The 17,852-nt window shown below is 32.1% G+C and overlaps 2 protein-coding genes across 3 annotated transcripts in view; one reads left to right on the top strand and one right to left on the bottom strand.

Moving 5' to 3' along the window:
* The window catches only part of LOC128163861 (deleted in malignant brain tumors 1 protein-like), an 84,582-nt gene that overhangs the window by 45,320 nt on the left and 21,410 nt on the right, over nucleotides 1-17,852 (top strand). The gene's annotated exons all lie outside the window — the stretch shown is intronic.
* Nucleotides 738-3,268, bottom strand: LOC128163863 (uncharacterized). Its single transcript, XM_052827536.1, has 4 exons — nucleotides 2,891-3,268; nucleotides 1,977-2,010; nucleotides 1,365-1,568; nucleotides 738-1,098 (listed from the first exon to the last, which is right to left on the bottom strand). The coding sequence occupies exons 1-4, from the start codon at nucleotides 3,236-3,238 to the stop codon at nucleotides 881-883; spliced, it is 804 nt and encodes a 267-aa protein (XP_052683496.1). The 5' UTR covers nucleotides 3,239-3,268; the 3' UTR covers nucleotides 738-880.

The following is a 17,852-nucleotide window of genomic DNA, read 5'->3' as shown; positions in this document are numbered from 1 at the left end:
TTCGGACTAAGTAAAAAGTATAATATGTTCATGATAAATAACTCAAAAATTCATGATAGGTCTTTATGAAAAAGAAAAGGTCATAAATTTGTCACTTAAATGTAATTCGACATGTTTAACTGTTGATGAATTGTAGAATTGTCCACCCGAGTTACATTTTGTTATATTCAGTAGTATATTCTCACTATATAACTCTATATAGACGAATAGTTAATATTTGTAATATAAGCTCGTCCGGAAAATATTGACCGGCTAGGAATAATACCCAGAGAATATTCCCTCTATTTCAAGTTATCGCTTTTTAATTTTTTATTCGTAAACGGTGACGTAAATAACACTTCGTGATTCCAAAGCAAGGTGACGTCATAATAGGCAATCAGTCAAGGCAAGTAAACAACGGACGCACAATGCAACGGTTTGCTATCATAACGGTTATAAGGATCTGCGAATTACTGTAAAGTAAAACAGGAACAACATCTGTAACCGCTTCGCGTCAGGCAATATTTCGTCCCTCGGGGGTTAATATAATCAATGTTACCCTAAACCCCAGTCAATATTTGTAATATATATATATATATATATATATATATATATATATATATATATATATATATATATATATATATATATATATATATATATATATATATATATATATATATATGTTTTGAAACTTATACAAATTTCTAGCATATATAGTTTGCCTATATTGAAACTTTAAAATGCACTAAAAATCTTCAAATCTTAAAAGAGTTATATTTTATTTCGCTTCTAGTGATGACCAAAAATGACAAAAATAGTGTCAATGAAAAGAGTAAATCTATATATAGGCTCAGAATAAGAAAAAAACCGGTTTTGATCGAATTGGATTGGGTAGGATTTAACTTTTCCGGTAGATTTCAATTTCACACAAATAGAGAAAATCGAGTTGTCCTGGCTTGGACTGAATTTGCAGTTTTAATGTAGTAGCATGAGCTTCCGGTGGGCAGTAGAACGTAACTTGATCACTGTCACGTGATAATACACCCGGATAAAAGCCACAGATGTCGGTGACGCCGTTTTTACTGTACGTAACGTTTACGTTGACAAAAGCAAAACCTGCAAAAGTGAAAGGATAAAGATATGTAATTATCTGTCTATACATATAGATAATTATTGATTAAATCGTACTGTACCAATAAGAATATATGTTTTGAAAAATAATTAAATAAAACTTCTCTCATTCTATTCTGATGAATATCATTTGATATTTATTTTTGCTTATGTGGATAAATCAATTTTCTAATAAAAATTATGATTTTTGAGATTTTTTCGTAACAAAATGAAATTCTGTTCTATGTGGATCCAAATTTAACAATACTTACTAAATATATCACCATTGTAGATTACTATTTTCCAAATCGTTATTGCCCCGGGCAGTGTTACTTCTAGCCATGGATTTGGTTCACTAGCTGAACTGTATACATTACTTCTATTGCAGTCGGGGATCCCATCAAGAACATTGGAAACGATGTTGTTTTTGATCGGCCACCATGTGGTACTTGCTACTGCTGATAAGTTTGCGGACACTGTATATGATAATTAAAGATAGTTATATTTTAAAGATAGCTATGTTCAGGCATAAAATTCCAATAATGTAATTTCTATTTTTATTGGCTAATTTTCAAAATATACGCATGTATACATATTCTTACCGACTTTATACTGACCTTAAATCGATCAACCTGTATGTCTATATGTAATCTTCTACCCCATAATTTATTCGTATACATTATTTAGCTATTGAATTAACTTTCATGATATTTAGTTCAAATATTTTTATTATTGTGTTCCTTTTTCGAAGCAGAGGAGATGGAAGTCTGAGTTGATATTAATTATATTGTCGAATACATCATTTCCAAATCAGGGTATTATTTATACACTCTGAAAATTTGACTTGTTGTTTGCAATGAGATTGTTTCGGGTCTTATACTTACCTCTGCTTCCTCTTGATTCCATGCTATCTTTGCTCTATGAATGAACGCAAATGTTTGATACATATATTCCAACATTACAAACAATGAGAGTCTGAATAATACCGACCTAACCTACTGGATTTATATACTCATGAATTACTTATAACAAAGAACAGCAGTAAAACCAATGTGGCTTTCAAGATAGATGTAAGATTTATTGTTAAAAAATTATATCAAATAAAAGGCATTCTTAAATGAATTAAATAATACTATAATTTTTTTAACAGTTGAATGAAAACTTTAATTTGAAATATAATGAATATAATCTGTCATATATTTTGCATCCATAAATCTTTTCTAATGATTGTTAACTGATTAGATTATGACAAGAAAATGCATGTGTATCTACAGTGCATGACCAATTGTTGTTCGGGCTACGTATAAATGTACCATATCATTACCTCAGTTGTTGTTGATCATTCTTGTTTAATATTTCAAATATTAATGTATACTTTATTGATAATAGTTTCCTTAGAAATCGATTAGCGCCGCTTACCCTATTTTAAAGGATATGTAATATATTATGCAATATGTGCCCTTTATTTTTTAGTCCAGTCATTTTCATAGCAAACATGACTAGACATAATATCTGCTTTGTTTATAATTTACGTTTAAACGTAATCACCAAAAGAAGAAAAGGAAAGTAAATAATTTTGAATATAAAATAACATACTGCAGTTTGGTGCTGTGTTTTTTTTCTCTGAAAAAATGTATAGGAATTTTATCAAAGATTTCATTTTATGTTTGAATTTAATGGAAATAACAGTTTCGCGACCATTTTACGACATCTAATTTAAATGTACGTTACAATAAAAAACATATAGGACTTTTTTTTTACAGGTATATCTACTTTAAACATAATGAAGATCACATACCAGTTCAAAATATTTGCAGCCATCGGTAGCATTTCCGGGGAGACCTCCATCTTTGTCAATTACATACCACTCAAAACATCCCCTACACCGTGACAAGTCTGGTCGTATCGTGCAAATTTCGATCCCGACACATCGCTGGTCTCTCTCACATTGAGAGAAACAAAAATGCATGACCAAACCAACAGATTCCCTCTCGAATGCCCAGAGAGGCTTTGCTCGATCTTCCTGAAGTGACCCGATAAACTTTTCATTCATGGTGTATGTTGTACATCTAGACTGTTGGTTTCGTGAAAGTTCGAGACAAGCAAGAATACAAGCAATTACTTTCTTGAAGAATTCGAACTGCATGTTTCCGGCCTTGCTGTTTATGGAAGTGTCCTTAAACGAATGTAAGTATGATCATTATCATATATATCAAGTGAGAGGAATTGTTTTGTTTAGAATTTGTATATGATGTATCTGATGTGTGATCAGAATCCCAGTATTAAAAAGAGTGGTCTCAGAGGATGTCAATTAAGTTTTCAAATGTATGTCTTTTGATTAACTAATTAGTTACACCAACCGGACCACGTCACTGTATGATCGTACTTCGTGATACGTTTAACAATAAATTATTTCTTCCAAACATAATAAATGCATTATTTCGATATCAAACCTTTTTGTCTAAAATACCCCATCTATACTACTATACAAAAAAGACTCGAATTGTTTGCCTTTAAAACCGAGAAATCGGAAAAGTACTCTGTTTTGTTTTATGTATTTCAAACATCATTGGTACCTAAAAATTACCAATTTGTTTTTAATTTTTCTCAATCAAGCTTCGCTATTTAATTATCAACGAAAATTCCTTACAAAAATCCGGAAATCGTCTGGATTTTTTGGATTTTACAATCTTGCACATGTGCATCACATTCAAGCTAAATTACGGGTGTCTCTTAAGTTTTGGGACTTAATCTGGTTTTCTAAAACACCGCAACGCAATTTCGAAGATTAGAGCTATTCGGACATAAAGAAGTTATCACAATGGTGACTTTACTGTTAAAATTTTTTTTATTTTTGACCTTTAAATTCAACATTTTTTTTATCATATTTTCTAAAAATTCAATATTGATTAATCGATTTGCTATAATAAACAACTGCACTTTCTGGAATTTCCATTTGCAAAAACAAATCCCATTTCTTATTATATCCATCTTGTTTGTATATGTTTCATATTTACTGTTGCTATCGTTGAGAATCCTCCAATAAAAACGGAATCCTTCATTACTTGGATTTAATTCTCTGTAATTGTATTCTTTTGGGCCTTCTGACGTTTATTTTTAACATTTAACTTACAGCTTTATACATATATACACTCTTCAGTTGATTTCTTGATCAATTAACGATTTTCTTTTTTGACTTTTTCCTAACTTGAAGTTTACGCTAAAACGTAATGTGTATAATGGATTGAATATGTATAATTTCTTGTTATATGTAAACTAGCCTATGCAATATTGTCATTTCATTGTATTAAACAAAAAGTACTTGACATTATAATTCATATTCAAATGACACTTTTAGGGTATCAATCCTCCACTGAAAGATGCCGTTTAATTGTTGGGCTTTCTACCTTCGCAAACAAAATTTTATTTTCCTACGTGAAAGAGACTAAAGCTGGTATTTCTCTATCGCTTTTGTAATACGATTGAATCCAAAAGAAAATGAAACAAAATGCGTGGAACAAACAGTTCCCTTCTCCTTTTATGTTTGCAACCTTTCCTGGTTCTGCTGTGATGTTTTTCTTCTTCCATTGCCATTTGATGTTTCTTACTTGAACATCAAATATGACATATTTCTTTCTCTGTCATTAATCACAAGTCCACAAACGTGATCCCTTCATAGTGCCCAACTATGATTTTGTCACTGTCTTTTCACATCAGAAAGTATCTGACGGATTTTAACCACCTTGACAGGAAAATTGGGGTCAATATTTTCTTTAGCCTCAGAGCGCGTGCATTTCTAGTACACAATCTCACATCTTGATATGTTCTTAACTGCCCCCTCTCTTTTGATGTATTTTTGGCACATTTGTTCTAAAAAGTATTCTGGAAAACTTTCAAAGGGTTCTGTCTAAGCCAAATCAACTGAAAGACGAGCTTGAATTCCTTAAGGTAAACTAAACAAATATAGGATCTCTATGGAATTGCGATGGTATATGCTTTTTATCCAACAAGTTGTGTTTCCTATCCCCGAGCCTTTGCTTCTTTAAAGCTAATGAGCTAAAACTATGATCATGGATATCATATGACAGCAAAACGTACGCTGAAATCGCATGTGCATCACATTCAAGCTAAATTTCGGATGCCTCTTAAGTTTATCTTTCCACAATAGCACATTTGCATTGATAAAGTAAGAAATGATAAAACAACTAGAGCTGAGCTCGTTGCAAGCAACGAGGATATCTTCCGTTACAGCTTCAAGTCATTCAGTCTTAATAAAACCACCCCTTCTCCTTACACTTGTCAGGGTCTTACAGATATTGATAGGAGGTTATTTTCACACTACTTTAACTTCTGACTAATTAAGGCTTTAGAAAATTTATTTTCTATGTATTACTGTAAACCCCAGACTGCAGAGTATTAAATCTCTCGAAAAACAGATAAAGGCATGTCTGTGATAAGTTGGAGATATATTTAAACAAGAAAAGTATTGACTGCTACTTAAAAACACTATTACGTACAGGGAGCTATTCCCTATCAGCAAAATGAAAGCGGGTATGCATGTCTTCATGTGAAGCTTTTAACTCTCATATTACGCAATATCCAAACAATACTAAGATAAGATAATGAAGAACAACTTTTCCAGCGACATCATTATCAAAGCCCGTATCGTTTTTTAGTTATACAGCAAAGACTTTACGGGCAACAAGATCCCTTATTTAAGGGGCCAGCCCCTTTCTACTGGTCTCAAATGAAAGCCCTTTAATTTATGCACAACTTTTGTTGTATATGCATTTGGAAAATATTTCAAACTAAAAAATTACGAAGCATAATCATGAGTAAAAATTAGAAATTTTTAAAACATAGACTTCAATTTTATAGTTCAAGTGGTACAATTAAAAAAAACTAAAATACAAAAATCAGAGGACAACATTCAAAGTGTCAATTTTAAAGATTTCTAACTTTGGATTATTTGCAACGGACCATTTCGGAGCCTTTGTCCGAAAACGATTGCTCCTAAAAAAAAATTTAAAAAGGGGAATAACTCAAAGCAGTAAGTTACGATTTCTCATCTTGTTGTGACTTAAAAATAAAATCTAATTTACAATACACCCTGAAAATTTGAATGAAATCGGATAACAAACAAAAAAGTTATTTAGGTTTAAAAAACGTCTAGAAGAAGATTAACAATAATGAAGAATTGCCATCAGAATCAGTATAAGGTCTTCCGTCGGAAACGGAAGACCTTAATAACGTGTTAATTTTTATTGAAAATTTGCAATATACCGTATTCTGTTCATCAGAGAAAATACGGGAGATAACTCTAACTCAGTGCATTTATTATGCAAAATCCCGAGAGTTCCGAATGTCAACATTGTGTGTAAATATCGAAGCGTGTAAAAAATCTTGTTGACAAGTGTTGAATTCTTCATAAATATGAATTAAATGCTTAGATGAAAGGTATTTACAGTCTAAAAGTGGTTTGTTATGAATGATTTGACAGTAAAATATTTGCTTTATAACATATAGACAGTGATTTTGTAATGTTGATGTCACAACATCGCACATGCCAAACCCAGGAAAATTAGTATACATGTAGTAAGGTTTATCAATGATCTTTATTTAGTATAGTAAGGTTTATAAAATAATATTTAGCAAAGTCATGTTACAGCAATCGACTGATAATATTTTGGGGGAAAATACGATATATCAATAATGTGCAATTTATGCACTCAAACACTGTAATATATTGGTATTTTTGCACTCGAAGAAATTATTTTTTTCATGCATCAGCTTTTATACATTAGCTTTTGAAGACTTTGCTTAAAACTGGCCCGAGTAAAGATGGCTCTGAATCAAAACGTCGTAAAATTATGTTTCTTTAACTATTATTTATATGGTTAGTTAAGTTAGTTAAGTTATTTGAGTTATGACATGACCTCAAATATATGCGGTTGATATTAGAACCAACTTAACTCTCTAGTCAAGTTAAAAGGATTTTGAAATGATAAATAAGAAAAAGAATCATCTGTATTGAATATTTATTAAAAATGGGAGTAAATCGAAAATAACAACACAAACAATCACCCATAGTTTAGTCCATGCTCTTTCTATTGCAAGATGATACCTAGTATCAAAATGGTTAAATTAAATAAAACACTTGATACATGTGATATGTTTTTACCTATTTGTTCAATTCGATTTTGCACTACTGACTCTAAAAACGTACCGGAAGAACCATTTTTACTACTTATTTCCTATATTTACTGATATTGTACTGTTATGTCTTACTGATTATTACTGATATGTTACTGTTGTTACTGATACTTGCTTTAAGTTCCGTTTTTAACTGATAGTTGCTGACTTTTTCCCTTGCCTTCCGATAATATTGTTATATACATGTACAATGACTAACTGTTGCGACTGATAATTGCTAATCTTTACTGAAAATATCTTTTTTGCTTAAATCAGTGTCTTTTAATTAAGATATTAAGATATCATTCAGATTTATCGCGATTATTTTTCATGTGTGTATTCGGTTGATATATGTCCGAGTTCAATTTATATATAGACTTATTTTCATTTAATAGCTTTGATGAAACATTGAGCACTGTAGGAGGCACGCAAATCACACTTTTGACTTAATATTAGCAAAAATTATAACGTAAGACAGACTACACAAGTATTGTATATTTTCTAAATAGCGGAGGACAAATTTTCCTCAACAAATAAAAACTCATTTTTCTCAAAATAATGGGTTTTTTTTCAAATAGAGAAGATAACTGGTCAGGACTACAAAATGTCGTAGAGGTTTTGCTTCACAGAAAGATTAGCGAGGCAATAACTGTGTATTGTATACACAATAAGATCTAAAGGCGTGAACGTTGCAATCATCGACCTAATAAATTGTCAGTTTGACACCTTGTTCGAAGTATCACGTAATGTCTTTAAAGACTTAGGTTTCTTATTCAATCAAATTTGATTGTATACTTCTTACGACTACAAAGGACACAAACTCTAAGTGTTATAGTCTCTCTCTCTCTCTCTCTCTCTCTCTCTCTCTCTCTCTCTCTCTCTCTCTCTCTCTCTCTCTCTCTCTCCTAAATAGACATAACTGTACATTTACCGTTGTTTATGTGTTATCCTACAAATTGTGTCATTATAAATGTTTAGTTTTTTGTTGGATAATAAAAATCATACGGCACCTGTTTGTATCGATTTTCACAGGCATAATGCAGCCATGATTTTATTCCTCCTAACATTACTATTACTGGCTAAGTGTCTGAAAGGATGTCATCAAGTCGCTGTGATTTGGCACCAATGTTGTTGCACAAAGAAACAACACTGCATTCCTACATGTATGTACACGATGATAGAATTTTTTTTTACTGTTAACATAAATAATGTGACTACAGGGACTCATTTTATTTCACCAAAACAGGTGACATTACATGTAGGGAACGACAGACTTCCAGAGATTTGATGAAATCTTATGTTGATATATTTTCAACTAGTGATAGAGATATTGGAACCTTTGACAAGGAAATCCTTTTAAGCAGAAATATAGACAAACACCGCCTGACTAGGTAGATTACTTTCGCTCTTACATCAAATACTAGTTGGCAAAAGGAATAAACAACCCATCCCAGTCTTTTTTGTTAAACGTTGTTCTAGTAACAAAGAGTAATACGTCGTGACGTCTTTATATTGATGACAGACAACTCCATTTTTGTACCGTTAAGGGTAACTTTGCATAACCCAGAGTAGTGAAGATTCTGGTCTCTTTTTCAGGAAATTCTTATTTTATCGTATTGACTTGAGATCAGGATACTTTCACATAGAGATTGAGGAAAACCATAAAGGAAGGTTTGCATTTACCGGTAGGGCCCTCTGGCTTCTATGAATTAAATAAGATGAGTTTGGTTAATCAAACGCCCCATGGCCTGCCACATCCCAACAGCTATAAGAAGAATGTTTAGGAAATCTTAATCTTAAGGTATGTTTTATTTATCTAGCTGATTTAATTATATTTTCTTATTCTTTCAGAGTACACATTGATCGGCTCAAACAGTTTTTCCAACGTCTACAAATGGGGTTGAACCAGACCCTGACAAGTTTGCCAAGGTCAAAAACTAGTCAGTACCTTCCAATTTGGAAGTGGTTTGACGACTAAAAGCTGACTTCATTGTACCACATATCTTGTCCTATTCCAATTTTACTCAGCTAATCAAATTGCATGCCAAACTGGATTGGGCACATTACTCTACAACACACAGGTAAGCTGGATCGTGTTATCGCTTATGCACTCAGAAAACAGTTATATTACGCACAAGCTCCAGTTTCCTACATTGAAATGTGCAAACAGTACCCAGCAGCAACCTTTTACACATGTGTTCAACACGGCTGATTTAGATGTCACAGGACACAGATGGATTTCTTCATTGGCAAGTTTTAAATTTAATATTCTTTTCAGGTCTGGAAACAGGAAAAACAATGATGATGAAAACAGTTTATCAAGATAAAACAGTTATACCGAGACCATTTCATCTAACTTCTAAGTCAACTGCAAGATTTGTCAACCTAACACCGAGATTTACTTGATGGAAGGATTTGATTCTACATGCACTCTGTAAAGAAAGAGCAATTTCACAAAGTCACCTTGCAGGATTCAGTTTTATCTATTTCTTTCTGGAATCAGCAGGTGTTTACAAAGCCAAGCTAGACTTATTTAACAAAGATTGACATCATATTTTTCAAAACTGAAAGTGAGAGAAAGCATTTTGGTTAGAAAAGTAAATTCTGATAACAAGATAATTCTATAGTCTGCCATTCCAGCAGCATTCATACCGAATATGTTTAGATGTGTCCAGCACTAAAATGGATATCTGGGCAGAGATAAAAACTATGCGTGTCTTTGGTAAGACATATGTTTTACTGACCCCTGATGTCTAGAGATCTGTCTTGGTAGATAGACTACTGTGACAGATGTGTCAATAGGTAAAGGGCTAATGATAAGGCAAAATTAGTTGGTATTAGTACGTCTCAGCATATGTATGGACTACCTTATGTAAGAGTCATCAAAAGGGGGAACAAAAACCAGACCGCAAAGACTATTATTGAAGATATTTTCAATAACTTCTTTTGCATTTGGAAAAACCTTCTAGATAAACCTCGTTATGATCAAGATGCTAAATTTTGCAGTAATAGAATAGGGAATTATTTTTTTCCTAAAGATATTTCCAAGTTCTAAACAGTTCTGTAAGCCCATAATATAGACGTAAAACGACATATAGACGTACCTACGAAAGCCGAGAAGGATCATTCGAGATTCGAGATTCAAAATACGAGATTTGAAATACGAGATTCGAGATTCGAAATTCGAGATTCAATATCTAAAATAACCAATCAAATCATGGATCTGAAACCTGTATCCTACCAACATCAAACTGTTCTAAATAAAGATCATTCGTACATTTGTAGGTATCCTTCTATATTGAAAACAATTCCAAAAGTAAGAGTCATAATAAGTTGTTTACTGAGGAAAAGGAAAAAAAATTGTATTTATTAATAATTCCGTATGATGTGATAATATCTCAATGATTTGTTTATAATCATAGTACTAGTGTATCACTGTATGCATACATAAAAACGATAAGTAATGCTTATATTTATTACTTAGTGAAACAGGACAGATTATTTATATTTAGATTATTTAGATACGTGTACTAATCTTCATGCGGGGATCTAGAAAGGAGGGGGTCAGGGGATCTGGACCCCCTCCTCGGAAAAATTGGAGCTTATTAAATTTACATAGTAAAATTTTCAAAAATTGGCCTAGGACCACCTACAGAAAAAATTAGCTTATGAATTTCTCTACCATAACCGCATTTTTACACAAAAGGGGTGAATAAACCCGGGTTTTAAACTATTACTGGTGGTGTAATACCCCAGGGTTCAAACGCGTCAGGTGGAAATGCACCAGGGCAAACAAAATCACTTAGATCCGCGAAGCACACTGCATTTTTACTAGTCTACTTAACATATTCTGTGTAAAAGTAAATACAAATAATCATTTAGTTAGGTAGGGAGAAGTGAACATAGCATTTATTTGTAGGAAAGAGCATGTACGAATGATCTTTATTTAGAACAGTTTGATGTTGCTAGGATACAGGTTTCAGATCCATGATTTGATTGGTTAATTTAGATATTGAATCTCGAATTTCGAATCTCGAATCTCGTATTTCGAATCTTGTATTTTGAATCTCGAATCTCGAATGATCCTTCCCGGCTTTCGTACGTACCGGTAGACATTTCAGATAATTAAAAGAATGTTTCTATTTCAGATTTTGAAACTAATTTTTCTTTTTTGGTAACCGTGTTATAACAGAATACTCTACCAGGTACCTCTAGTCAAGGTTATAAAGACCATTTTATGACTAGAGAAGCTTCAAAAATGTGTTTTCTATCAGTATGATCCTGAGAACAAACCTGAAGAAGAAGAAGAAGAAGAAGAAGAAGAAGAAGAAGAAGAAGAAGAAGAAGAAGAAGAAGAAGAAGTAAAAGAGAGGAACAAAAGGCTGATGATGAGGATGACGAACCTTCACTTGCCCAAGACTGACCAGTTTCCGCTCCGTGGAAGTCAACGAGACATAAAACAGTTCTAGGATTAGTGGGGGGGGGTGTTTTTTCGCTAATCAAATAGTATGCTTTTAAATATGCTTTTAATTGGAACTTGTTTAAATTAATGATTATAATAGTTTTGACTTATTTACATGGACTGGTACATTATGAAATCATTGTTTTAATAAAGAACAGAATTTTGGTTTAAATTGAAATACAGAGCATTCTTTTAAATTTCTCTCCTGCATCAGTTTTGATTGATTTACACGAACTGGTGCATTTTGGAATATTTATTTTTATGCAGAAGTCATATTATATCTTTACGTGCAAATCAAAGAATTCTTTTATTGTAATCCCCTACGCTAGTTTTGGCTGATTTGCACGGACTGGTACTTTGTGAATTAAATATTTTATATAGAAAAATATTTTTTTGGTTTAAATTCTACCTCAGAGAATTCTTTCAAAGTATTCTCCTGCCTCCGATTTTTATTGATTTACACGGACTTGCACTTTATGGAATTAATCTTTTATACAGAAGATATATTTTTGATTTTCCTGGAAATCACAGATCTCTTTCATTGCAATCCCCTGCGCTAGTTATGACTAATTTTCACGATCTTGTTTTTTGTAAAATGAATATTTTATACAGATAAACATAAAATATTGTGATTTTCTTAAAATTCAAAGTATATAAATATATATATATATATATATATATATATATATATATATATATATATATATATATATATATATATATATATATATATATATATATATATACCGGTATAGATATATATATATATATGCGTGCGATGATCAATAGTTTGGTATGCAGCTTGCAATAATATTTAACAATAAAGCATCTACATGTATAATTTTACATTTTTTATTAATAAACATCAAGAAATTTAATATATGCAAGACCCATATGAATTGTTTTGATTGGGCATTATAGAAAATAGATGTTCATTTTCATTGGCGACAAGGAAAAGTAACCAGTCGATAGCATAACATTCATTTTTTGAATAAAACAAACACCAATCATTTTGAAAGTATTGCATAATGAAAAATGACAAAAACAAACCGTCAACCATATCAAAAATCCGAGAACCCCCCCCCCCCCCGGAAAAGTCCGTAGACAATAAGGTGATAAATAATGGTCTAACAATTAGTATGAAAAACGTCAGTCAGCAATCGACCCAGTGAAAGATTGTACTAGTATTTGCTGACATGGTCGTTGAAATAGATGTACGTGATTTCTACTGTCCTCGCAAACCACAGGCAATATGTACGATCCTTTCCCATCTGGAGAGAATGCTATGCTGACTCCGGACCGTGGCTTGATACGATGGTTCTTTTTTGGTACTCACATTTTAAAATGATGTCGTTTTATGTGTAAAATCTGTGGTTACTCTTTATAAAGCTATTCAGCAAGTTTGAAGTCAATTCACCAGACTACAACTAAAAAAAAAGCGTACAAAAACAAGAGCTGGAAAGAATGACTATCGATAAATGATTGAAATTGTAAATAACTGTTCTTCTTTTTGTGTCTCGATTTAAGATGCATGTAACGGAAGGTTGAGGGTAATTTTACACGTACGCCACCGGTCATTAATCAATAGTTTACAATTTCAAAAATGTTTTAGTTTAATTTATCTATTTTGAAGGATTGGTAGATGCACATGCATGGTAAAACATGAATCTGTAGGTAATGATATTTGGTTTTCCGGGAAATTGAATTGACAGACCGTACGGCTATAGATTGAATCATCAGTGTATTCTACCCCACTTACAAAATGGAAGTATGCAATTCGCTCTAATATGGAGATACATGTATTTTCATATATATATATATATATATATATATATATATATATATATATATATATATATATATATATATATATATATATATATATATATATATATATATATATATATATACAGCGAGAGAGAGAGAGAGAGAATATCTATATTGTGTGATTTTATATTTGCTTTATCCAACGAGTTGAAATGGTATATATATTCGCAAGGCTTGCCGTGCGAATATAACTATTTCAACGAGTTGGATAAAGCAAATATAAAATCACACAATTATAGATGTTCTATTTATCTCATACAATTCGATGAGCACACTCTTCATGAAAAAAATGACCCCTGTAGAACAATGACCCCCTTATAGACTAAAGTTTATTAGTATAATTTTTATTATTTGTGAAATAATCTTTACAGCATTGTAACTTTTACTGCAGTTTAAAGAAAGTAACAAAAATTATATTTTATATTCAAATAGAATTCAAGTGAAAGAAGGGGTAAATCTTAGAAAATGAAAGTCCTTCCGTCATAACAAGATACTGACGTATTGTATAGGGGTATGGTTGATATCTTTTAAAACGAGTTACATTTACCTGTATATGCCATGTGTATATACAACACACTATAAAACAAAATTTTGTTTAGTGGTAATAAAAGAGTAGACTCTTACAGCAGCCATTTAATAAGGGAAATCGTCAAAGTACTGAGAGTACTGAAACAGAAAATATATTTTACTTTATCATCGGCATACTTTAACTAACATCAAGATGATAAATACATCAGTAGTTTGTGTGAGCATTGACAACTTCGGAGGCAGTGAAGATCGTGTGATCAAGATCAAGGGAGATATAAACACCTTGGAATTCCTGGTGGTACCCGTGCAACCCAAATTTCGGAACAGTAAATATTAGCCCTATGGGTCTCCTGCACTGCCTTGTAATTTGTTTGATGTACACTATAAAGAAAAGGGAGATAACAGCCCATTATGCACCACAATATCGTTGTGAAGAGCTTCAAAAAGACAAGGTTCTAGTGAGCTAAATGGACATATTTAGTTATAACAGAAGCCCTCAGACCCTTGTTATCAATATTAAGAAACTCCCTCTGCTTCACGCGTGAGTTTCTAAGTTCATGTGATTAAAATCAAGGGGGATATAAACCTTCAAAATGAGCCCTTAACCCCTTATCAAATCTTTTAGAAATTATCTGATCAATGTTTATTATCTATTTAAGATTTACTATAGTCGGATACTCTTCAGACATTTGCTCTAAACAGTATTTTCGTGATCACAAAATTATAACAAATGTTTAGGATATCGATGTATATTTATTGCATGAACATTGTACATGTTCGTAGAAGAAAATAAAACTGATGTAAAATGTTTCTTTTTAAGGTGTAATATCCCTCCGCTATTAATTCTACCATATATTTTGTTAATTAGTTTTGATTTTCATCAAAGGCAATACCAAGAGATTCCATGAAACAAAGTTAGAGATTAAGCGCTGCTAGATTTCTCCATAATTGACAATTTGTGTAATCATAATATGAGGAAAATTAGACAAGGTGATTATAAAACCAAACCTTTATGAAATTAAAAATATTAAATGCATATAAAAAAAATATTTAGTTATACACAATGTCAAATCATCTTACAAAACATAGTAAAGCGCTGCTTTTTAGTTCAGAGGGAGCACTTTGTTGTTAAGATTTGTAACAAATACTGCTTAAAACAGCATGAGTTATCTCTCTTTATCATGAACTATTGAAGGTTTTACATACAGGTTCTACATACAGTATATGATAAATTGCAATAGTTTTTAAGTTTTCATAAAAAAGGTTTTCTGGGTTTTTTAAAAAATTTGGATAAGATAATAGTGAATGGATCCATATGTTTTAGAATGACAAAAAGTCAAACCAGAGCTTTTTGTTTTATATAACACATAAAGGAGATCAAAAGAAGGATCTGCTAGTAACTGGTATAATCTCAATATATGGATACATATTATCTTGAATAAATTTGGATATTGTTCTTTTTTCTTTTCTGGGAGTTGATTTTAATCAACTCTCTTATGCAGTTACTCTGGCAAATCGAAAGTGAAACCTTGTTTGGACCTAAGCAAAAATCATCACCGCTGACAAGACTTAGTTCTCGGAAATAATCGATAGATTCGTTGTAATGAATTCTGAAGCATTGTTTTTCAAAAAAACTTATTTATTGATACCTTGAAAATAGTCAGATTTTAAATGGTAGGAAACAATTTAGACATTTGTGTAGTGGTACATGTATGTATTCCTACGCTAGAGTTTACTATAGTATCGTTCAACCAGACGATCGGTGGTTTCCATAAATCTTCGACAAGCAAAGGAATTCTCTTGTTTGTCGAAAATTAACGGAGACAGCCGAGCGTCTGGTTGAACGAAGCTAGAGTTCAATATTGCTTGGATATATACAATTTTTCAGAAATGTTTCGATTACTGATTTGTACGTCGATGGAATTAATAGTATCTGTAAATATTACACGACATGATTCATATAGGGTTTTCTCAAAATTCTTTTCGGAAGAGTTCGAGTATTCGTTTTATAAAAATATGTGCGTAAATCAAATACATATAAAAAACCACTTGCCATGCAAAATAACATTATCGTTGATTCTAAAATAAATAATCGATAAAATTAACTCCCGTCAGTACTTCAGTACTTTGATTTGATTTTGTCTCCCCATATCCCCATATGGCCTCTGGGTCTTCTTTCTTCAGAAAAATCCAATTATTCTACAGCAAGGGGGGTCATTATTCTACGTTGAAAAAAGACCCTCGGTCATTATTCTACGGGGGTCATTATTCTTCATTACACCGTACCGGCATTAAAGACATGCCGCAGAAGCACCCCTGCAGTTCGACCGCATTAGGTTTCGCTTGATCGCTTTGCTGGCATCAAAGAAATGCCGCCATCTCAATGACTGTATGCACATAACATTTAACAATGCACCCACGTTTTAATTATTATACATGGCTTTGATAGGTAAAGTACTTATTCACATATATAGATACATGCACCTGTTGCTTATCTATTGTGTAATGTTACTAATTATCAGCAGTCGGTTATTATCATCGTGGCCGGTTTACAGAATGAACAAGATCTGGACTACACAACATTTTTTTAAACATGAAACGATTGCAACATACAATTTAGTCCAAAATATCTGCCTTTTTACAGCCTTTTAAACTATATTGATATTTTACATGCCCAGAGCAGCGTCAGGACCTGTGTAATGAAGAATAATGACCCCGGTAGAATAATGAACGGGGGTTATTTTTCGACGTAGAATAATGACCCCCCCCCCCCCTTGCTGAAGAAAAAATTGATTTTTCTGAAGAAAAAAGACCCAGCAGTTATTTTACTTCATGTTGAACATGAAGAAAATGACCCCCGCTGTAAACAAGAAAAGAAATAAGTGACCCCGCATCAAAGAATACTTGAATTTTCACAATGTTTAACTGATTTTGAAGTTATAAACACTAAACTTGTAAATAAATCGCTGTACTGTATAAAGTTTTTCATATCCATAGCAAGCACGCACAAAACACTCTTACATTGCCACAAATCGATTATTAACATTTATTTCACTTCTTTCGTCGACATATGGCGGGAAATGACGCAAATAAAGAAAACAAATTCATACACAATGAGGATATTGTGTGATAATAAACGAACAATAATCATGAAAGAATAATTGTTGTAATAATACAAGCAATATTCATTGGTGAATGAATTGTCAATCGAAAAATGATACATGTATTTATTTACACAGAGAAAAATTAGCCAAAAAATATTATGCTTAAAGATTTATTTGCCGAGTTTTGGCCATGGCATAAATGAAATGTTTGATGTCATTGACAGCATCTAAACAAACCCACTCAAACAAGTCACAACAGACAGTTGTCAACAATCAACACATCATTAATATTAATAGTTTGAAATTGACCACACCGGATTTATATACCGCGGATGGTCATATATTTAAGTACTTTAAACTTATTTAATAATATGTTGAATTATTGTTAAATGAAAATTATATAATAAGACAAGTACAACTTTACACAATTTACTGGTTCAAAAGTTCAGCAACTTAACATGCACAAATCAATTGTCACAATGTTTTTCAATAAGTCAACACAACTATACAGAGGCATCAGTTGATTTGGTGCGCGCAAACGGCACACTGGTATATGCCACGATGATTAATTAAACTGTCTTTTTAAAATTCTTCAAATTGAACATCTTCGTCCTCATTAATGACCTGAAATACATAAAGACCACAAC

Source organism: Crassostrea angulata, chromosome 9 (assembly GCF_025612915.1).
Source record: "Crassostrea angulata isolate pt1a10 chromosome 9, ASM2561291v2, whole genome shotgun sequence".
In the NCBI taxonomy this organism is placed as follows: Eukaryota; Metazoa; Mollusca; class Bivalvia; order Ostreida; family Ostreidae; genus Magallana; species Magallana angulata.
This window is presented reverse-complemented; position numbering and strand designations above follow the sequence as displayed.